This window comes from Neomonachus schauinslandi, chromosome 12, assembly GCF_002201575.2.
Source record: "Neomonachus schauinslandi chromosome 12, ASM220157v2, whole genome shotgun sequence".
Lineage (NCBI taxonomy): Eukaryota > Metazoa > Chordata > Mammalia > Carnivora > Phocidae > Neomonachus > Neomonachus schauinslandi.
The window spans coordinates 16,280,996-16,304,827 of record NC_058414.1 but is presented as its reverse complement, the minus strand read 5'-3'; the positions used below and the strand labels follow the sequence as shown (position 1 = coordinate 16,304,827).

The following is a 23,832-nucleotide window of genomic DNA, read 5'->3' as shown; positions in this document are numbered from 1 at the left end:
TTTCTAGGGCATGTTCCTGGAGAGAAGGGTTCTGTGATCAGTAAGTTCAGGAAAGACATTCTCCTCTGGAAGATTCCAAACAAACATCAGCACATTGAAGGCTCAGAGGAGTTCGGCAGGAGAAACCTCGTTTTGTGCTGTTTTTACCCAGTTGTATCCCAAACTCATTTGACCACAGACTCTTTCCCCAGTGGAATAGTGGGAGACACCCAAGAGAAATAATGGGAAAGGTGTCAGAAACTGCTGCTTTCAACAGTTTCTGAGGATCAGAAGAACAGTAAGAAATTTGATGATTAAGAGTTTACACTGTTTACACTTTAGGAATGGATTTCCAATGTCGTTTGGTAAAATTCGGTTATCTTTCAGAAAAGCTAGAAGTTACGTGGGTCATCTAGGTCCTAGCCTGTCACACTTGGGCGTACATCGGGATCACCTGGAGGGTCCACTAAACACAGACTGCTTCCCTCCTCTCGTCCCCTCACATTCGACTCCGAATCCGTAGGTCTGGGTGGGACTTGAGAATTTGCATTTCTAACAGTTGCCAAGTGCTTGCTGACCCTCTGTTAGTTCCCCAGCTGTTCTAGCCTTCCTTTTGTATGTTAATGTGTGCTTGTAGGGGTGAGAGAGAAGGGGGGGGAGGGTGAAAATGGGGAAGGGGGGGGGGGGGGGGGGGGGGTAGGTGGAGAATGTGTGTTCATCCTTCAAAGAGTGGAGCTGCAGCAGTCATGACTTTGGGAGTAGGCCAGTGCGGGCTGATGCACGAACCTAATGACCTATGTAAGAAGAGGAATGCATGATGCCATTTGTAAACAATGGGATTGCTCAGTCTGCTTCCGCCCTGCTGGCCCCAGTGAGCAGAGCCATGTGGGGCCTAGGTGGCCCAGGAGACCTATGCCTACTTGACTCTCTCTCCTAGGTTTGGGACAACTGAGGCAGATGGGGCACATTTAGTTTGGTTAGAAAATTCTTTCTTTCCCATAGATAATGCAAAGGCACACATTAATTCAGTCCTAAAAAGGTTCTCACTGGATTCATACTTGGGGCAAGAGATGGGTCCATATATTTTTTAATTTCTCTAATAATTTTTCATTTTCTTGCTCTCATTCTGTCAGGGGCATCTTTGAGGGGGTGAACACGGGCCCCAAGCTGTAGGATTTAAAAGGCAGGTGCACTCCCGTGAAGGCTTTCTCCTCTGTGGAGAGAAGTCCGGGCCAGCGCTCCAAGGGCAGGCAGAGCCCCGGCTCTCTCCAGAAGACAGGACCGGGTTAGCTAAGCTGACCAACACCCCTTTCCTCTAACTGAAAAAGTAGAGAGTCAAATTTCACAGATGGCTGAACTGCAGTTTCATCACTGAACACTTCCAGCCTGAACCTTCTCTGGAAGGTCACCAAAGGACTACACTGTATCAGGTTTTCAAACTGAAGTGGGGGAAACCGCTAAGCTCCCGTGGACACGTGCTTCCAGAACTGCACCCCTCCTGGGGACACCTGGGACGCAAACATGGGAAGGCCCACGTGTACCACTTTGTACAAAGACACCCCCCCCAAAAGTACTTCCCGCTGAAGCAGAAAGGTTGGTTCTCACCTGACAACTGACAACATCACGGACACTGAAATTATGAAGGAGACCCTCCAATCCCAGCTCACATTCGCTGGGATCTAAAACTTACAAACTATGCCCATGGTCTCTGACGAGGCCAGTGGTTGTTCTCTTCTCTTCAGAGGAAGGGCTAGGGGTCTAAGTGGACCGACAGCTCAGCCTGCTTTAAGAAATGGGATTCTCTGGCAGAGGATCGAAAACTTTCTCTTGAAAAGAAGAAAGTATTTAGCAAAAGTTGTGGCCTGGTGTTTAAGATGAACAAGTCATGAAGATGAAGACTAGCATTTTAAAAATGAACCCGTAATGATTGTAATGAGCCATTAAGAATTCCACCTTCACCTGTACATACATTCTCGGCTATGTGGTCAGTAGGTTTCCTTTGCTTCTACTAAATTTTCTCATCGTTTAAAAACATGATCTCTAAGAGCTAGTACATGAATAATGCACCCAATTTACAGATATTGAGGCCTAGAAGAAAACACTAGCAAGTCAATCCCAGAACAGGAAACATTAGCCTGTGTGCCTCTGAATCAGTAGGTTTAACTTCCTGCTTTCTTTCCATCCGTCCCTCTCCTCTTCCAGGCCCCTCCAACAACTGAAGGCCTGGCAGTCAAGGCTTCCATAGTCTAGTGAAACCGAATCGCCCCCATGGGTCCCCAGTACATGGTTTCCTGAGGGCGCCCCCGCCCCCCACTACTAACAAGAGTATTTGTGGCCCTCTAGAGAATCTAATTAAATCTGATTTCCCAAGTCACGCTGCATGTTGCCCTTATTGACCTCTAGCCAGGGCAAGAATTCCTCTCTAAAAACCTGTCATCTGGGGCGCCTGGGGGGCTCCGTCGGTTAAGCATCTGTCTCCGGCTCAGGTCATGATCCCAGGGTCCTGGGATCGAGCCCCGCATCGGGCTCCCTGCTCTGCGGGAAGCCTGCTTCTCCCTCTCCCTCTGGTTCTGCCTACTTGTACTCGCTCTCTCTGTCAAATGAATAAAGAAAATCTTTTTTTTTTTTTTAATTTATTTATTTGACAGAGAGAGACACAGCAAGAGAGGGAACACAAGCAGGGGGAGTGGGAGAGGGAGAAGCACGCTTTCCATGGAGCAGGGAGCCCGATGCGGGGCTCGATCCCAGGACCCTGGGATCATAACCTGAGCCGGAGGCAGACGCTTAACTGACTGAGCCACCCAGGCGCCCCTGAACAAAAAAAATCTTAAAAAAAAATAAAAACCTGTCATCAAGGACCCGCCAGGCCTGTGGAAAGAACAGGGACATTGGGCCACACAGGCCTGGCTTCCCAGCTCGGCCCTCACCTGCGGTTTTTGGGCAAGTCACTTAACTTCTCTGAGCCTAAGTTTTCTCAGCTGTGAAGCAGAGGTTATATTTATCCTCATAGATGATTAGTTGTAAGGATAAAAGCAAGAATATGTATTTAACATCCCTACAAGTGCTCAGCACACACACAAGTGCAAACGGCCCCTACAGCTAACCTTTTCCATTCAACCTTGCTGCATGACTCCAGTTCCTATGGGTCTGGTCCTCCTGGGACAGTTGGAAAGAAAGGTCTATACCACTCTCTTCCTGCTTCTTGCCATCAGGTTACCCTACGTGCGCCATTTCCTCACGGGGCCTGCCGGAGCCTGGCACCCAAGGGGCCGTGCTTCTTTGCTGGGTCCCCACCCCATGAGGCTGAGTGCACGCTCAGCTCTGTGCTGGTATCCAGCCTGCCTGGAGAAAGTACTATGTCCTACAATCAGGTAACAGGGTTATTCTATCATGGACCCTGCCTCAGAGTAGGGACTCCAGGATTAGCTCTACTGCCCAAAGTTTCACGGATCCTCTACCTAGGCAGTTCTACTTTACTGTAAGGGAAATTTAAATTTTCTAGTCTCTTAAATGTGATTTTTTAAATTTAACTTTATTATGTTATGTTAGTCACCATACATCATTAGTTTTTGATGTAGTGTTCCAGGATTCATTGTTTGCGTATAAACACCCAGTGCTCCATTCAGTACGTGCCCTCCTTAACACCCATCACCAGGCTAACCCATCCCCCCACCCCCCTTCCTTCTAGAACCCTCACTTTGTTTCTCAGAGTCCATAGTGTCTCATGGTTCGTCTTCCCCTCCGATATCCCCCCTTCATTTTTCCCTTCTTTCTCCTAATGTCCTCCATGTTATTCCTTATGTTCCACAAATAAGTGAAACCATATGATAATTGACTTTCTCGGCTTGACTTATTTCACTTAGCATAATCTCCAGTCCCATCCATGTTGATGTAAAAGTTGGGTATTCATCCTTTCTGATGGCTGAGTAATATTCCATTGTATATATGGACCACATCTTCTTTATCCATTCATCTGTTGAAGGGCATCTGGCTCTTTCCACAGTTTGGCTACTGCGGACATTGCTGCTATGAACACTGGGGTGCATACGGCTCTTCTTTTCAATATTTAAATGTGATTTTGGGGGCACCTGGGTGGCTCAGTTGGTTAAGCATCTGCCTTTGGCTCAGGTCACGATCCCAGGGTCCTGGGATCGAGCCCCACATTGGGATCCCTGCTCGGAGAGGAGCCTGCTTCTCCCTCTCCCTTTGCCCCTCCCCCTGCTCATGCTCTCTCTCTCTCTCTCAAATAAATAAATAAAATCTTTAAAAAAGGAATGTGATTTTGCTTTAAATTCTCTACCTCTTCAGGCCCACCATTTTATTTATTTATTTCTTTGGCCTTGCTAACTTCGGTCTGGGGACGAAAGGTGGGAAGTAATGATTTCACTTGCAGAAATGAGCTCCCTGGCTCATCAAACTTTCTCTATAAAGGCCTGGATAGGACAAAGTTAGGCTTTGCGGGCCACAGATCAGACACAAACGCACCGCACAGGCGGTGGGCTGGGTTTGCCCGCCCCTGGCCTGGCCCGGCCCCGACTGCCCTGCAGGGGACACATGTGCTGTGATTAGGATCATGTAAGATAAGCCTTCCCTCTACTAACAAGAGTATTTGTGGCCCTCTAAAGAATCAAATTAAATCTGATTTCCCAAGTCATGCTGCAAATAAAGAATAAGGTGGGCAGCGGTAAACGAATCCCAGCCTGAGAAAAGAATACAAGTGTCTTAAAAATTCAAGTCTGAGCAAAGGAATGCACTTCATTTCTCTATTAAAAACAATTTGAAATGAGAAATAAGCATGATGGGCCTCTCACCTATGGCCCACATTTCCCATTTGCGCTGATTTAAGAGACACTGGCCTTTTCCAACAGCCAGAGGCCCTCCCTTTGCTATCTATGAATCAACAGAAAGATTCCTCGTGTGACCCTTTGACTCCCAAAGAGCACAATGGAGAGCTTGGAGCTGAGGTTTTCTCCGGCACGTTCACTGGTGGGTGGATGGGATTCTCTCCATCCCCACACAGTGGTGGGCTTGTTCAGACTTGGATGACTGGCCAAGAGCCCCAACCCGCCTGGACAATAGGAACATTCAACAAGTCATAAGTCTGAGGCTCCACTCATTTGTCTTTCACACAACTACATTTTTTCCCATAAGGAGAAAACTTCGCTATGACCTTAAGCCTTCCTGGAAGCATGCTGTTTACCAAATGGCACCAGAAAGTCTCAGTCTGTGCCCTGGAAGATTTGACATTGAAGACCATTGGGCAATTAATTACCTATTCTTAAGAAAAGTAATCCTATTCTTTCCCCATGGTTGCATCTGATTTTGGATGACACCTATTCTCGTCCCTGCTCATAGTCGGACCCTGTCCCCCCATTTCCATTTGTGACCATATTCCAGTTCATCCAGGGCCCTGATCTCCATGTGCTGCTGCATTTTGGCCCTGCCTCATCCGATCATACTAGCCCTGCCTCGCTGCCATCCTGTTCACACAAGGCCCAGTGGCGGCCATGACCTCCCCATGGCTAAGTCCCGACTCTGTCTCTGGAAACTCTGCAGGTTAGGAGCTTTCTCCAGTTCACCGAGGTCGTCAAAAACACTTGGGTCCCAACAGTTTCTTATGTAACAGGCTGACATTTTTCCTGGATACCACAAAGTAGTTGGTGGACATGGATGCCATGGATTTCCCTCTTTGCAAAGTTGCTAAAACATGATCTAACTTTTGACCAGAACAAGCTGATACTGTTCCTATAAGCCGCAATTGCTCTAGCAGATTTAGAGCTGAAAGTTTGAGGATAAAAGGGTGAGGGGTAAAGTTCTGAGCACTAAATGAACAATTCTCTGATTGACTAACTCGGGGAACGGGCTTTTCATGCTCACAAAGCTGAGATGGAACAAAAGGTCAGCAAGCTTTGGTGGTCAAAGCTATTTTGCCAATGACACATGCTGGCGGAATCGGGCTATAAGCGATGATAGAACCATTATCTGGAGCAAGTGAAGCCCTTGGGGCATTACAAGATGGAGGAATCTGCCAGGAGAGTGATTGGAGCCCCGGAGAAACCCTATTTTAAACAGGATGTTACTTGCGGGAGACAGCCTGGAGCAGGCATCCCACTGAATGTCGCAGACCTTCTCGCGGAAATGAGAAAATGAGATCCCATGAGAAACCAACATCTGGACTAATGGCCGATGAAAGAAGGAGCACCTGCTCATCCACACTGTAATCATTTCTGTGGAACAAACCTTAACCTGAGATGTTGGTACAAACCCTTCTGGCTAAGCCTTCACTGAAATAACAGATCATATGCCTTGTATTCAGGCCTTGTCCACTGAAGTTTGCCCCCCTGTTAAGGAACAGATGGGTGGACTCTGAAGGAACACATAGTATCTCTGTTTCTCATCTTTGATAGGAGATACTCAGTGAACCACTAGCTTGAAGCTCTGTATCATTTCTTGCCACAGCTGTCTCCAAAAAAGAAAAAGGTCACTTTTTATTTAGAGTCCAATAGAGACTGATAATTTCAGATGTGTCACAAGGAAAATATATGGAAGAACGGTTAAAAAACTGCAAAGATAGTTATCTGTACTTATAAGCTTGAAAAGTGGGGAAGACAACCCAAGCAGGAAAGAAAGACTAGTACACCAAAATAGAAGCAGTCTATGAAAATCCTTCCTACAAATGCTTTTGCTTTAAGATCCAAAAAAATACCTGGCAGGTCAAAACCAAAACTGCAACAGCACGAGAATTAAGCAATCCTTACGATCCACATGATTTTAACAAGTTTTTCTTCTGAAGAAGTCGTCAAGTTTTCCCTCATACTCCTGTTTGTCATAAGCCTAAGTGAAAATCTGGCTTTTATTCACATTTAACAGACTTGGGGCTCCTGTCACCTCCTCCTCTGTTGTGCAGAGCGATGCTGGGATATGGCCCTCCGGTTCCCACCGGTGGGGACAGCAGGCTACCGCACATGCGCCGAGGGCCTTAACTATCAGCAGAGTCTACTGGACACACTGGAACCACACGAGCCGACCAGAACCACATTTAACTCTGCGTGTGCTGACAAGGAAGCCGGCCACAAGGTACTGTTCACGGGAGGGGGAAAAATCAGTTTGCAGAATGAGGTCATTAAGATGAGCCCATTTGGGTCAAAAGCGTGTGAAAAAGCCATTCCGTGTGTCTTCATGGTACGTGCATGCCCTTGTGCAGAGACAAAGACTCCCCTACCCCCCTCCCCCGGGGGATGGAGCTGGAAGTCAGCAGCTCGCCCTTTACGACCTGCCCTTCCATGGGGCAGGATCTGTTAGATTGTTCTCTGAACAATGAGCTCGAACTGCTTTTGTCACGAGACCTACAAACCAACTCCCCGGTACAAAGAGCTGCGGCACACGTGTGTTGCCTCGGGCCCGCCCGGCGCCCCCCGAGAACACCCGCGGCTCACCTCGGCACTCCACGTTGGGGTCTCCCCAGAAGAGCTCCTGGCACTCGCTGCAGGTGCGGCCTCCGAAGCCGGGCATGCACTGACACTGTCCCGTGAACTGCGGCCACAAGACACAGCCCGGTCACACGGGCTGGCGGGCGCGGGACTCAAGCAGAGAAGCCCCCTCGGGCTCTGACGTCCCCGCCGCCCCCCGGGTGCCCAGGGCCCCTGCCGGCCTCTGACTGCTCTCCAGCAACGAGTGGTGGAAAGGGCCAGAGCATGTTACGCTTCATCTGTGGGTTTCTTCACACGCCGCCAGTGAGCCTAGGCCTCCTGCGATGTGCCTGCCGTGGGCACACGTCGCTCTCAGGGTGTGTCAGGAAGCAAGAGCACAACTTACCATGCCGATAGGGCCACGTGCTTCCTTTCAGGCTGTATCGCTAAGCAGGGAGTCTGGTTCGGCAGCAGCCAGGTGTGGATGAAAAACAGCACACACCTGTGCATCCTGATGGGGGGCCTGACCCCCAGTCGGTGTTGTGGTAGCCGGGTTGCGCGCCCTGGCCGCGAGGAGGTGGGGGGCCCTCCTCTAACTGGGGCAAAGCCACCGAATGGGCTCGCCACCCCCCACCCCGGACTCCTAAAGGGGAGTCCTCACGCCACATGGCCTCGCCCCCGGCCACAGCGCCTCACCTCGTTGCACGACGGCCCGAAGGAATGAGCGGGATCGCAGCCACACGGGTCACAGCCGGTCCCGCTGGCCAGCCGCCAGGTGTCGGGCGCGCAGCGGTCGCAGTTCTGCCCGAGCACATTGGGAAGACACAGGCACTGGCCCGTGTTTCTGTCGCACCGGCAGTCGGAGCCGTTGCAGTGCTCCTGCCCCGTGCCCAGGGTATTGCAGACACACTCTGGAAATGAACGGTGCGATCCCATTTACTTACACTCAACAAGCTTCTAGAATCCGTGAAATACGCAGATGATACGGAAGTTAGCTACGTTCTAATGGCTAAGATCGCCCCTCCCCAGGTTTTGGCCTGGGGATGCAAACAAGAGGGAAAGGAACGGGGGCGCCTGGGTGGCTCAGTCGTTAAGCATCTGCCTTCGGCTCAGGTCAGGATCCCAGGGTCCTGGGATCGAGCCCCGCATTGGGCTCCCGGCTCAGCGGGGAGCCTGCTTCTCCCTCTCCTTCTGTAGCTCCCCCTGCTTGTGCTCTCTGTCTCTCTCTCTGTCAAATAAATAAATAAAATCTTAAAAAAAAAAAGGAGGGAAAGGAATGGAAATGATTTAAAAAAAAAAAACCCAAAACAAAAAACAAAAATAAAAACAAAACAAAAACACACAAAAAACCAAAACAACAAAACCAGAAAAACCCCACTAAAACTGCTGTTCTTCAGAAATTCTTACAACGTAGACAGTTCTGACGTTTCCCAGGCAGATCAGGACACATTTTGCCTACCAGCATTTCTGAAATACTCAAGAGTTTTAATAAGCTGCTGGCGAATCATGTTAAAATTGAGGACTTAACTGGAAATAACAACAACAAAATATGCCGTGGGACTTGGGATGTCAGGACTTCAAACCCTCGGCAGGGAGCAGCAGTAATGGATGTGTCAGACAAGGCAGGTGGAGGCCCCGCGAGCGGGTAAGGACCAGTCCTGCTGACCCTCCACATTCCCCACGTGTCTGTATAAACAGGGGGGCCTAGGGGCGCGGCCTCCGCAGGAGGAGATGCTAACTGATCTCCTGCTAAGAGAGAAAGAAGGAGTTCTGCAGGAGACACTGGAGAGATGTTCCTTCCTTCTCCCCCTCAGGCAGGAAGGCTCTACCCACCGACGGCAGGAGGAAAGGTGCCGACCAGAGTGGGTACTTAGGACCTCCATGTCCCCGCCCGGCAGCAAGTTCACGGGCAGAACGTAAAATCAACGCACTCTATTGGGTGGCACTGATTTCTGACACAGCTGCACAGTTTCCCTTGGGTTCCCTCCCTCCGGCACTGAGCCGCATCTTGAGACTTCAGTCCTGCCAGAAAACGAGGATGTAACAAAAAGAAAGGGTCAATCTCATCCTTCTTTTGTCCAAGCAAAAGCTTGTCAGGTGTTTTCCCAGAGGAAACAGACACCCGAAGAAGAACATCCCCCCGACAGCGAAGAAGGCGGCGGAAATCATCGAGAGGCGGGCGAAGGGAAGCGTGCTTACTTCGACAGTCCTGCCGGAAGGCGTCCCCATAGTACCCGGACCGGCAGACCTGGCACTGCTCCCCCTCCGTGTGGTACAAGCACTTGAGGCACCTCCCCGTCTCCTTGTCGCAGGCTTCCGGGTCGGTCGTGTCGATGTTGTGGTGACACTGGCAAGACTGACAGCCGCCCCCCACGTCCGAGGGACTGCCGAAGAAGCCTGGGGCACAGTCGTCACACCTGGAGCCTAGGGACCAAGCACAAGCCGTTCGGCTTGCTGCCTGACGCGTCCCGCCCCCCGACACCCCGCCGAGAGCGCCGGCCCAGGAGGTGCTGGGCTCCTGGCCGAGCCCGGGGTGACCATGTCATTCGCGGGAAAGAGGACCTGAAATCTGGGCCAGTGCTTCTGAACTACGGCGAGGCATCACTAATGTCTGAAACCGTGGCATCAAGGAGGAAATGAAAGGGAGTGATCACAAGTTAAGTCCACTCCGTGAGGCTCGACAGAGCCCGGGCGTATAACCGACAACAAAGAGCGTATCAAGTTTGGCTAATGCAGGTGTCTGGGGATGAAGTTCTGCTCTTCCTTCTGCCCACTGTGTGGCCACTTCACCACGTTGTGCCTCTTCTGCCGGGAGCTGGGGAAGGGGACTCACTCAGGGATTCAAGTGCGCTTGCTCTCCTGCTCTTAGAGCATCATCGCTGACACTCAAGAATTTACTCCATGTGCCAAACAGGGAAAAAGAGCATCTTTTGTACGTCACGTTCCCTTCGGTTTTAATTAAGGTTGGTAAACACGATACTAAATTGTCGCACTCTTCATCTTTTCCTTCATGCACAACTAAAACTCAGAAAGACATGTCCTTTCCTCCGGAAGTCTGGACCTTACTTACCGATGTGCCCAGGATTACAGACACAAGCCAGCTGCAAAGTCACGGGGTCCTGATAACAGCTATTGGCGAACTGGCGTCCGCTGTCGGGACCATCTGGGCAAGGACAAGGGCGGCAGTGATCTCCCGACCCGATGATGGGATCGCCATAGTAACCGGCCAAGCACCTGCATCAGGCCCAGAGGAGAGAGGGCCCATGAACCACCATTGTAAGAAACCCGTTACAAGAAAGAGTCCAAGAAACCGTGTTCTCTGCTTACGAGCATTCACCGCCCCCATTCCTCCTATTTCCACTTGGAAGATTTTCCATGAGGGCGGTGGTTCTCCAATGTTCGCTCCAATCAGAATCCCTTGGAGGGCTTGTTAAAACAGGCTGCCGGGCTCATCCCTCCATTTCTGACTTAGTCACTCCCGTGTGACGCTGATGCTGCTCTTCTGGGGATCATACGTGCAGGGGCACTGCATTAGGACCCTCACTCACTCCTCCCCAGAAGAAGAGGTACATCTCCTCACGTGCCCCCTGTTGTCCTATCAGCTGCCTGCCCGCCTGCCCTGAGCATTCTGCCTTACATTAAAGAGTCTGGGGAAGGAGGTGGGTGTGGCGGGGGGGGTGCGGGAAGGCAGTGTGTGGTTGTCTGTCTGTCTGCCCCTGCCTGGGAGGGGTGATGAGTTAGCAAGCCCATGGGGGCTTGTTCCGTATTCCAGCCCTCACCAGTGACAAAGCTGATAAGGACGCTCTCCAGCTGCAGGACTCCTGTGTCTGTCAGGTGGTTTCAAACCGGGAGAGGCAAGAGGGAAGTCATTTACCGACTCCCACCTCCTCTCCTTACAGATCAGGAACCCACGGAGGTTAAATGACCTGCAAGGCTCACACAGCCAGTATGTAATGAGCCAGGATTTGAATTCAGCCTCCTGACTTGTAGCAAGGCATTCTTTTACTATGGGATGCTGCTTTTCAACATTTCTCAACATGACTGGTTGATTTGGGGTTACTTTTTCTTCCTGTAACAAAGGGTGAAGGAACTTTGGAGATCATCTAATCCAACCTATTCTATCAGCAGATGGCTGGACACTCGGAGAGGTGAGCTAACTCACCCAGGGCTATACCTAGAAGCAGAACTGAACCTGAGGTCTGAGGATTTCCAATTCATTTTGTTTGTCATGGTTTTTGTTATTTGGGTTTTTTTTTGGGGGGGGGGGTATTTTTGCTTTTTTTCTTTTGAAATGGGTAATATTTTTTTAAATGGGGAGAGGGGAAGGAGATGAAGAAAGAGAAGGGAAAGCTGTTCAGAGGAGATTAACGTTCTATTTAATTAGACACAGACAGGATACAAGAACACGTCCTCCAATTATGTGCTGGGAAAGTCAGCAGAGATGAAGCAAGTTTGTACAACGGGTTCTGAGAAAGTTTTCTAGAAGGCTTTTCTAGGTGAAATAAATCCAAATACCTCATGAAAGGAAACTGAGTGTTCATTTCCTGCCTCTCCCTCCATCCCCCCCTTGGGAATGAGCTGAGCCCAGAGCGGCTGCTTGAATTCACAGGACTGAAACTCTGATCATCTTGCAATGAAGAAAAGAATAACGAGAAGTTGCCTCACAGAATCCCAGATACTTTTTGTCATCCAAATGTAGGACTAAACGTTTTTCCCCTCCCACACCCTTTCGCATTTTCCTACAAGAAACAAAACGCTTTACAAATAAAATCCAAACAGTCACAAATATCAAGCCAGCTCTTCGCACGGGATGCTGGTCATGCCACATTGCCCACCCCCGCTCCCCCCACTGCCCGTGCTGGATTTCACACCCGCGTGGTGGACGACCACCTGTGTTCCCTGCCTCACCCTCTTGTTCTTTTTAATCTCATTTTCTTATGTCTGTCTCTTTTGAAATCATTCTCCATCTCCCAAAGAACAATAATGAAAATCTTAATGCAGAAAAAAAAGAGATGACATTAATATATTAATAACTGCTTCCTTATTATTTTCTTACAAGGCAATTTTGTGCTTGGAAGGAATAACTTTCATTCAAAGGAGTAGTTACTGGAACCTCCAAATTCTTTTTTTTAAGATTTATTTATTTATTTGAGAGAGAGAGAGAGAGAGAAAGCACCCAGAGGGAGAGGGAGAGGGAGAAGCAGACTCCCCGCTGAGCCCGGAGCCCGAGACAGGGCTCGATCCCAGGACCCTGAGATCAGACCTCAGCCGAAGGCAGAGGCCTAATGGACCGAGCCACCCAGGCACCCTTGGAACCTCTAAATTCTTGAACAGCACTCTAGCACAAAGCTGAAAACCCCATATTTGCTTCCACGCATGTCTTCCCAACATAAGTTGATCCTATATTCAATTTCCACTGGCAATTTCTCTTTCATCTGATGAACAATTTTTGCACTGAGGCATTTGCTGACATTTTAGAAACAGAAGTCCCAGATAGAGTGGATGCATGTTAACTGAGATGAAAGGTGGAGACCATTACTCCAAAAAAAGCAGTTCTCGTCGCAGATCTTTCATTAGGAATGAACAGTCTAAGTCGGCATGTAATTTCATCATGTGGATTATTATCTACTGAGCTTGGCCGTAATGTTATTAGGGGCACATTCTAGGTCCTCTTTTGCTGTATCTAGCATAGTACGCTTTACATCCGTAATAATTATTCAGTTAATTTGCTAACTGGAAAACAGGTCTACTTTTGCACATTTTATGTGGCCTCCTGGAAGCTGGAGCTGCATGAAAGTGTTTCAAAAAATAGAGCTGTCTAAAATGCCAAATTCTATTTGGATGTGGTTTCTATTTTGACCCAAATGAGGCATTCACATTTCAGAACGCTCATCCTAGGTGAGAATCTGCTGAGACCGAGGATTTCTGTCCAGATCTAGGCTGGCCTCCGGATGGCGCTCCAAGGGGGGGGGCAGCTCATGTTTGTTCTCTGCCGTATCCCAGCACCAACATGGCGCCCGGCACACAGAAGGTATCAACTAAAGGCGCGCCCAGTAATGGAATGAGTTCCTAGGAAATACGGAACTGGTCGGAAATGAACGAGCCTTCTGGAATCTGGTAGACATTCTGCCTTGTGTTTGTCTAAGATGCTGTCCGCTCAGCCCAAAACCATCTCCTTCTCTTTACTTTGGAGAGGAGGTGAGCACGTACCTTTCACAGTTGTGCCCCGTGGTGTAGTCCTGGCAGCCCAGGCAGGCCCCCGTCGCTGAGTCACAGTCATCGGCGTGGCCGTTACACTGGCAGGGCTGGCAGCTCGGGAAGCCCCAGTACCCGGGTAGGCACTGATCACACTGCCGAGCGTACACGCCCTGGAAACACTGGCACTGACCGGTGATGGGGTGGCAGAAGGCGTTGACAGATCCTTGCAGGTGGCACTCACAAGCTGAAGAAAGAGGCAACAGGGGAACCACCCTGAGAAACTCCTTCAATGCAAACCCACCCCAGAGAGAAGCACCCCATGCTCAGGTGATCAGTTTGTGGAGCGATGCCCCACCTTCCGGAGCCATGGAACCCACACTGGTATTTCTCAGATTCACCTCAGTGAATACGTTACAGTTCTGATTAGCTTACGTTTGCATCCACTGGGGCCAAAGCCAAAGGTGCCAGGAGCACATCTATCGCAGGTTCTTCCAACCACATTTGGCCGGCACTGGCACTGGCCTCCATTGGGGTCGCAGACGGAACTCAATGAGCCCTGGGGGTCACATTCACAAGCTGTAGGGAGAGAGAGGCCAGAACCCATGACACGGAGCAGCCGATCCCGGGAGAGAGAGGAGCGAAGCAAGTCACTCGGGCTCTGAACCAGACCACCCCTTTCCTCGGGCTCGCCCCGATCCCTCCTCTTTACTACCTTGGCTCATTCTTGCTGTTTAAAACAACGTCATCTCCATAAAGAAACAGAAAAACATTCCGTGCTCATGGATTAGAAGAACAAATACTGTTAAAATGTCTATGCTGCCCAGAGCAATCTACACATTCAGTGCAATCCCTATCAAAATGCCATCAACATTTTCACAGAAAAGACCCCAAAGAACCAAAGGAAGGTTGAAAAAAGAAAAGCAAAGCTGGTGGCATCACAATTCCAGACTTCAAGCTCTATGACAAAGCTGTAATCATCAGGACAGTATGGTACTGGCACAAAAACAGACACATAGATCAGTGGAACAGAATAGAGAACCCAGAAACGGACCCTCAACTCTATGGTCAACTAATCTTTGACAAGGCAGGGAAGAATGTCCAATGGAAAAAAGACAGTCTCTTCAACAAATGGTGTTGAGAAAACTGAACAGCCACATGCAGAAGAATGAAACTGGACCATTTCCTTAAACCATACACAAAAATAAGACTCAAAATGGATGGAAGTGAAACAGGAATCCATCAAAATCGTAGAGAACATGGACAGCAATCTCTGTGACCTTGGCCACCAGACACGTCTCCAAAGACAAGGGAAGCAAGGGCAAAAATGAACTATTGGGACTTCGTCAAGATAAAAAGCTTTTGCACAGCAAAGGAAACAGTCAACAAAACCAAAAGACAACTGACAGAATGGGAGAAGATATTTGCAAATGACGTATCAGATAAAGGGCTAGTATCCAGAATCTATAAAGAACTTATCAAACTCAACACCTAAAGAACAAATGATCCAATCAAGAAATGGGCAGAAGACATGAACAGACATTTCTGCAAAGAAGACATCCAAATGGCCAACAGACACATGAAAAAGTGCTCAACATCGCTCGGCAGCAGGGAAATCCAAATCAAAACCTCAATGAGATACCACCTCACACCAGTCAGAATGGCTAAAATTAACAAGTCAGGAAACGCCAGATGTTGGTGAGCATGCGGGGAAAGGGGAAGCCTCCTACACCGTTGGTGGGAATGCAAGCTGGTGCAACCACTCTGGAAAACTGTTTGGACGTTCCTCAGAAATTGAAAATAGAGCTACCCTATGACCCAGCAATTGCACTACTGGGTATTTACCCCAAAGATACAAACGTAGTGATCCAAAGGGGCACGTGCACCCCAATGTTTATAGCAGCAATGTCCACAATAGCCAAACTATGGAAAGAGTCAAGATGTCCATCAACAGATGAATGGATAAAGAAGATGTGGTGTATATATATACAATGGAATATTACGCAGCCATCAAAAAATTGAAATCTTGCCATTTGCAATGATGTGGATGGAACTAGAGGATATTATGCTAAGTGAAATAAGTCAATCAGAGAAAGACAATTATCATATGATCTCACTGATATGTGGAATTTAAGAAACAAAACAGAGGATCATAGAGAAAGAGAGGAAAAAAATAAACAAGAGGAAACCAGAGAGGGAGATAAATCATGAGACTCTTAATCATAGGAAACAAACTGAGGGTTGCTGGAGAGGAAGGGGGTGGGAGGATGGGGTAACTGGGTGATGGACATTAAGGAGGGCATTTAATGTAATGAGCACTAGGTGTAAGACTGATGAACCACAGCCCTGTACCTCTGAAACCAATAAGACATGTTAATTAATTGAATTTAAATTAAAAAAATAAAACTAAAAAGATAAAACAATGTCATCCTTATGATGAATGGGAGGGAAGCAAGAGGAGATGGGAGTCGGCAGATAAAAGCAGTTTTTCTCTGAAGGTCATTAAGGTTTTCTACCCTTGCCTTCAAAGCTCAACTAGCACAGGACCTTAGAAAAAAGCCCAGTGACCTTTGGAAGTGGTCTAACCTTTCAAGAAGAAAAGCAAATTTCAGTTGTATTTGATGCTCCCTGATTCCACCCCAACTCCCCACCTGCCTCTGGAAATGCTGCATCCTTCTGGCTTTGCCCCTAGTCACTGTTGTGATTGCATTTTTTTTAATTTTATTTAAATTCAATTTAGTCAACATACACTGTATCATTAGTTTCAGAGGCAGAATTTAGTGATTCATCAGTTGCATACAACACCCAGTGCTCATCACAACAAATGCCCTCCTTAATATCCATCACCCAATTACCCCATTCCCCCACCCACTGCCCCTCCAGCACCCCTCGTTGGTTTCCTACAGTTAAGAGTCTCTTATGGTTTGCCTCCCTCTCTGGTTCCATCTTATTTTTCCTTCCCTTCCCCTATGTGATTGTATTTTCAGCGGTGCTCTATCACAAAAATATTCTTTAAAAACAAAAAACACAAACTTCGTTTGCTGACTGCCTCACACAGAACTACAGGGCATGACTTCCAGTGTACCTCGTGATGCCAAGTACTCTTGGCCCCAAGAAAGAAGGGTCGGGGATACCTACCCAGGCCTGTCTGGTGTAACAGGGCAGAAATGCTGAAGATTATGTTTCTGCACACGTCGGTCATTGGTGTTTTCACAACGCTTCTGCTGTTCTCCAGACATCTGTATCTCTGAAAGGTTTCCCAGGCGCTGTTGGTGACCAACCCATCCCCTGATCCTCCCACAGTGAAGATGTCCAGTGATTTACAGAACGGCATGAGAACAAGCTGTGAAGAATCAAGAACAGCAAAGAGCTCTTACGGTGGGGTCTGTGTCATCAACTAAAGCAAGTTAACTCATCAAAACCCCAAACGCTACTTTGACTCTGGAAAAGAAAAAAATTCAACTCATTCAATACAGTGAAATCCTTTCCATTCTTAAATATTCTTGCTAGAAAGTTTAGATATACCTTACATCATCTGATGGCTTTTGGAATGCCAGTTCTAAGATTCTTTTTATTTTCACAAACAATCCGCTTGAGTAAATCCTTTTCAGAGGATAGAATTTTTATTAAAATAAATAAGCCACGTGGCTTTGGAAGCAAGAGAAAATGATTATGCCTAACCTCTCCATGTTACCCCCTCCATAAAACCCTCTGGGGAAGCAGATGAACACTCTCTGCCCAGCCTTTCCCCCATGACCTTCACTTCAGAAGTGACCTTCCACTTACGGAATCGATGAGCGTGTAGGGACTCTCCACATCGCTATCGGAGGAGGTGTACTGGGGCAGCTCCAACCTCACTGTGTAGTTCACACCCTTCTCAAAGCACACGGGGCGTGGAAGGACCACATACCTGCCCCCAAACAAGAGGGAAAAATACCAAAGCAAAGTCAACGTTTAGGTATCCAATCCATCCATCCATCCATCAGAACTCTACGTAGATCATGGCAAAAGAAGAAAAGGCAAGAGTCTATGTTTGGCTCCGGCTCTGAAATGGTAACTGGACGACTTGCAAGGCAAGGTACCAGAAAAAATATAATAATCTGCCTACTGGTTCTGTGAGTTGCAAACCATGTCACACTGACCTCAAGCCAGGTGAAAAGGACACCACCTGGTTGTCATCATCAGGAATAGTGTTACCACATCGGCTGCTGGTTGGGATCTTTCCAGGTCGCTGCACTGTGATGACAGCTTTTTCCCAGTGGTCGGGGAGCTAGAGTAAGAAACAAACCATCAAAGGAGCATCCACACTGGCCCGCTGCTGCCCGTCTGTTTATAAAAACCTCTCCCAATTGGTCATTTGCCAAGTTTAAATGAAAAACACTCACTTGCATTTCCCTTCCCTCTTTCCCATTTCCTTTGCTCTGGTCTCCGCTCCAGCCCTAATCTCATCTCACCTGGACACCGAATAGCCTCCCTGCCCTCCTTGCCTCTCCCAATCCCCTTTCTGACCATCAGGCAACACAGCTCTGATCAGGACAATCCCCTACCCAAAACCCTATAATACAGCGTCCAGGCTCATGTGCTGATCCCAGCATTCTTACCAACAGCATCTCCAATGATGCCCTTATCCAGCTACGAGGAAGCACTCTCAAAACACTATTCCTCTGCTCACGCCGTTCCTCACTTCCTTTGGTGTCAAAATTCCATCTCTGTTGTAAGGCCTAGAACTCATTCTTTATGCGACATTTTGGCAGCAGCTGGTGCATCTGGGCTGGTGTAAGATGCAGGACTGTCTACATCTCTGCCCTTGCCCTTTGCACATTCGGCCTTTTATTAAAGGTGGGGTGTGTGTCCGAGCCTGGGCCATGCAGCCATGAGGTCAATCAGAGGGTCTGACACATTCTCATCACCACCTTAGGTCTCAGCAAGGCGGAGAGCCTAATGAGGGATCACTAAAGATTTGCAAAACTGAATTCGAGAAAAATGTCCATTTTTGCTTCCACTGGGAATAGAAAGTCAGAGAGGCTCCTCTATTCTAATACAACCTCCAAATTTCACAAAACCTGTATCCATTGTTATAAGATTATTTCTACCACCCCTGGTAGTCCATGGAAGGTTTACCTGTGGTTCATAGCGAATTAAGATGTCATACTCCATGGAATATGGTATGTTGTCAATGAAAAACTCCAAATAAGCCCCTTCGGGCACTCGGACGAAGCCCGCTCCGGTCCAGGAAGGAATCCGGTCCTGGATATACTGCCGCTCCACTATGCTGACCCCCTGAGAACAAGGGGGACAGTAGCTAGCTTTACTTGAAATGGATTTCAAGGAAATGTAACAGCTAAAGAAATCTGAAGTCACCCAAAGGTCCAAACTACAGGCATTCTACCTATCTTTTGCAGTCACATTTTCTCGGTAGAGGGTACAAGTTTTTGATGTATAAAGAGGAGTTGGTTTCTTTTTGGTTTTGTCATTGGGGTAGTCTTGGGACATTGGAGATGGGACCCAAAGGCTTAGGAGACACCATCTATGATAGAACCAGGAATGAGCATAAAGGAATAAGCAAGGCGAGGAGTGACGAGCTATTTCCTAGATCTTCTATAAGGCTAGTCCAGTATCTAGTGGATGTGTTTGCCTTTCTCCCTGGCATTCATTTCACACTCCAAGTACAAGTGAAGAAATGTCATACCATCACGAGTGCTCACTGGTGAGGCGTTGATTCTGATGGTCACGGAGACCAAAGATAGATCAATTTCAGTTAACTCAAGCACGAGTTTGTTCACAGGATCACAGATAACCACCGCAATCAGTCGCTTCCAAAGACCAAGTCCTTCATTCTCTATACATATGGGCATCTGGCTCTACCCTTCAAGAGGTAAAACCTGCATTACCCTGCCCTCAGATCTGGTCTGGCCTTGTGACTTCTGACCAACAAAACATGAGAAAATGACCTTCTGAAACTTCTGAGCCCAGGCTTTAATGGGCCTGGCAGTTTCTCTCGCCTCCTTCTTGGAAGCCAGATGCCGTGTAGAAGTCTCACTGTCCTGACTCCACTACGCTGTGAGGAAACTCAAGGCGGTTGCTTGGGGGGGGTGGGGGGGGTGTAGGAGTGGGGGCACGTGGAGGAAAAATGCCCAGCCCACCTCCACCTGTTTCAGCCACCCCAGCTGATGTGCTAGAGGTACTTTTGAAGTCACTACATTTTGGGATAACTACTTACACAGCAATAGAAAACTGAAACAAGGTCCTGTCTATTTACTATACGAGATCAATGATAACTTTGGAGCATAAGTAGAGGAATGGAAGAACGAAAAACAAATTACCACCCCCACCACCAAAAAAAAAACCCCGCTAAAAACCTCATTAGTGAACCTTCCGAAGTCTTTTTGTGAGTTATAGATTTACTTAGCTTTAAATAGGACTGCTCTCAAGAAGGCACGGTCCTGATCCTGTCACTGACAAGAGCGGTAAAAATGCACCACCGAAATGTACTTTTGTAAAGGTGCATATCCCATGACTGCCCCCCCCAGACCCGGCTTTTCCCATCTACCCAGCACCCCCCTACTTACAGGCCCAAAGTTGGCTTCTTCTGCTTCATAGATGTAGTGATCCAAGGTGGTAAAGTAGTACCCGGATTCCACCTCGTTGCACTGACGCCCAATCATGTGGGGTCGGCACACGCACTGGCCTGACTCCGCCGAGCAGCTGGGGGGGGGGGGCGCGCACAAGCCGAGTCAGCTGGGACACCGCACTTGTAAATGAACCCACTTGACACAATTCTACATTTTCTACTAAGCATCAAATGGCTGCTATATTCAGGTAGGGTTTCTTATTTCTTTCAGGAAATAAGTATGTGGGGAAAAAAATCCTGCCTATGACTTAATCGCAAACTCTGGGGCTGAAAGCTCCCCATGACCTGCTCTTTTTGGTTTCGTCTTCCTTGTGTTTCTTCACTATGCTCCATCCACACCATACTGAGGTTTTCTGTGGATACTACCAACATTCTTGCTTCGATCTTTTACATCTTCCGCCTGATTTCCAATGGCAATCTCTTTCCTGGGCCTCAGACCCAAAGATCCAACTTCTAGAAGGTCGGATCCGACTTAGCGGTCCCCAAGATTAAGGACAGATCCCAAAGGGCAACACTCAATCCCTCCCTTGTTCTCTGCTGGGGACAGGACACTGCCAGCCACTAAGTCGACCAGGTCAGAAACCTACAAGTTGTTCTCTTGAGTCTTTCATATCTAATCAGGAACCCGATTCTGTGACTTCACAGCCTAGCCTCTGGTGCTTCTCCTCCACAGGCTATGTCATGCCTTTCTTCTCTCCCTCACTCACAGTAAAATCGGTTTCAGCCGCCTCATCGGTGTCCTGGTGGCTGGTCTTCCAACTTTCCAACCTAGACCATCACGGCCCACACAGCTAGCTGCCCAAATGACCTTCCTAAGATGCATCCACCGTATCACTTCCTGGCCTTGAGCAGGTGCACTAGGCTGCCACAGTCTTGCCCTTCTCTACCTTTCTAGCTCTACCTCTCCCCTCACTTCTCCAACCACATGGAACGGTTACAGTTTCTCCAATGCGCAGGGTGATTGCAGACCCCTTTCCATGGCTTAGGCCGTTCCTGCAGGCCTGACTACCCTTGCCCCCTATTGACCCAGCAAAGAGCTGCCTGTTCTCTCAAGAGTCGGCTCACAAAGGACTCCTGCTGTGGCATCTCCAGACTACACTCTCCACCCCACAGGATGAGCCGCCTTCTCTTTCCCGCCACCACCTCCTTGCAGGAGAAACGATGTAGTCACAACATGTACAACACAGCCTGTCACGTAGCAGCTGCTCAGGAAAGCTGAGGCGCTAGGTTTTCAAATCCTGCTGGTCTTTCCAAGTCCAGTCCAACGTTCCTCCCTCTCGTGGACTCCCCTTTGGTTCCTGCTATTCTCAAGTGGCGCCTTCTGAGGCCTCTGCTGTTCTTTATCTGTACTGTTCAGACATTTATCGCTTTCTTTCTTGTAGTGTAGCTCCTGACAGACCCATCTGACCCCCTGCTAGACAGCAAATTGCTTAAAAGTTTGGACGCCTCCTTCACCTCAGTCATGCCCGTGCCCCCTCACGGGACCTGGCCCAGTGCCCTGCACACACAGCACACTCAAACACTGGCTGAACAAATAAATGCGTGAAGGATACGCATTCTGAATAAAAAAGATTAAAAAAAGAAAAATAGGGGATTTCATGTAAAAGATAAAACTTTTTTTTTTAATTAAACATACGGTTTCAGGTAATAAAGGCCTCTAGATAGCCTATAACGTGTTCATTTTGTTCTTAGCCTATGTCTCTTTTTCCTTGGGTACAAGGTGAAACCAAATTATACACACCCATTCTTACTTCATTCAAGTCAAGATGGGGTTTGGAATTGTTACTTTAAACCCATTCCCAGAATTCAAATTTTTTCCTCATCCCAAAGTTCATTTTGAACCAAGTATCCAAGGCAAGTTACAACTCCTAGGAAGATGGAATGCTCCGAGGTTCATTACCAACGTCCCCCACGGCCCTCCCACGGTCCCGTCCAAGTCTTCTTCCCGCAGATCACGTGAACGGTTCCTACCATACAGGAATATGAGTGCTTAACATCCCGTAGCCAATTCCCAGAGGAGGAGCCCTCGTTTCAAGTGGGAGCTAGCCCTCTTCTGGCACAGTCCACCCACAAAAGCCATTTTCGGAAACTCAGGCATCGGACATCTCATCCTACGGACAAGAGAAAACCCTTCTTCCCTCCCCAGCAGACGCTTCCTGAGGGAACACGTGTGTAAAAACACGAGCCAGCAAAGGAGAAAACAACTAGATTCTTCACAGGCCATCACTAGAGAGCAAGTAAATGAAGGTGAGGAGACGCCTGATTCCTAATTCTGAAGATGAAACAACTCACGAGAACCCAATCACGTGAAAGGAGGTCCCGCCACACCTGCCCTGGCGATCCTGCACCTCTCTGTGTCCACAGTGGTGAAGGGTTGTCTCCCACAGGCCCGGCTCCACTCGACAGCGACTCCTGTAGCGAACGCGTTCCTGTGGCTTCCCCCGCCCTGGGCACAGAAGCTCTGGCCCTGCCCCAGCTGGGCCCTGCCTGTGCGTTTCTAGCCACCAAGGGGACATTCCCCTGGCTGGCCCGCTTGTCCTCTCTGCCTCACCTTCGTCCCCAACTGCCTCTCACACTGACATTCCTTCAGCTCTGCTATTTCTGTCAGATTTGAAATTCTTCTGATTTGGGGTGAGACCTTCCCTGCCCTTCATCCTTGATACCCAAGTCTTGTTGTCACTGCCACTATCATGGTCCAGCATGTCATGCCACGCCTGTCACTCTGGTGGCCTCCCACATGGCAGTGTGGGCCTCTCACACTCTTCTCCCCGCTGCCCCGTCCATCCCGCCAGCCACCGCCAACCTAACCTTCCCCCAGCGCTGCCTTCAGCATTTCCTCAAAACCCACAACGACTTCTCTGCTTTTATCAAGTGGTGATGCCTCTGCCTGGTTGCCAGCAGCCTCGACAACCCATCCTCTGAAAACCACGGCTACTCTTTCTGGTGCCCGCCCTTTGCTTTCCGATGAGCCACACTGCTCGCCCTCCTTCGCAAATATTGACCGAGCCAACGCTGGCCCTGGGACCTGTGCTTCCTGCTGTCCGTAGGCTCACGTGTTAGTCCGTCGTCAATTTTCCTCTGACTCAATCCTTACCTTCTTTGGTAACTCCATTATTTTGAAAGGATATGCGGAAAGAAAAATGGGGGGGGGAAATAGTCCCTGCCCCAAAGAGCTTACCGTCTAACTGGGGAGATAAACAGTCGAGCAACTGACCACGACAACAAAGCAAAGTGCAGCGAGTGCCGAAACAGGGCCACAAGCGAAGTTTTCAGGCAGCAGAGGAACCACAGTTCACCGGCTTGGGGGACTGAGGAGGCCATGTTCCAAAGGTGGCAGAGGATCATGACAGGCAGAGAGAGGACAGGAATGACAGGCGCAAAGAAGGGTCATGGAGGAATGTGAGCAGAGCTGGTCACGGTCAGACCAGGTCTTGACTATGTGCCACACTCACTCCATCTCTGGGCCTTCACCCTCCTCCCAGCCAGAAGGCCCTCCTGCCCCCCATCACACCTCCCAAACTTCTCTCAGCTTTCAAAAATGAAGTTCAAATCCTACCTCCTCCATAGTGAGACAAAAGATTACATGTAATTATCCTTCCTGTGTTCAAGTAAAAATCC

The 23,832-nt window shown here is 48.7% G+C and overlaps 1 protein-coding gene across 1 annotated transcript in view; it reads right to left on the bottom strand.

Moving 5' to 3' along the window:
- Nucleotides 1-23,832, bottom strand: part of LAMB1 (laminin subunit beta 1) — a 70,726-nt gene that overhangs the window by 17,587 nt on the left and 29,307 nt on the right. Inside the window, exons 14-24 of the mRNA XM_021682939.2 lie at nt 20,153-20,288; nt 18,705-18,863; nt 17,726-17,853; nt 17,370-17,493; nt 16,722-16,926; nt 14,019-14,162; nt 13,599-13,830; nt 10,459-10,622; nt 9,588-9,812; nt 8,085-8,299; nt 7,416-7,512 (exon numbers count right to left, since the gene is read on the bottom strand). Coding sequence (XP_021538614.2) covers nt 7,416-7,512; nt 8,085-8,299; nt 9,588-9,812; nt 10,459-10,622; nt 13,599-13,830; nt 14,019-14,162; nt 16,722-16,926; nt 17,370-17,493; nt 17,726-17,853; nt 18,705-18,863; nt 20,153-20,288 — 1,829 coding nt within the window. The remainder of the gene's footprint in view (nt 1-7,415; nt 7,513-8,084; nt 8,300-9,587; nt 9,813-10,458; nt 10,623-13,598; nt 13,831-14,018; nt 14,163-16,721; nt 16,927-17,369; nt 17,494-17,725; nt 17,854-18,704; nt 18,864-20,152; nt 20,289-23,832) is intronic.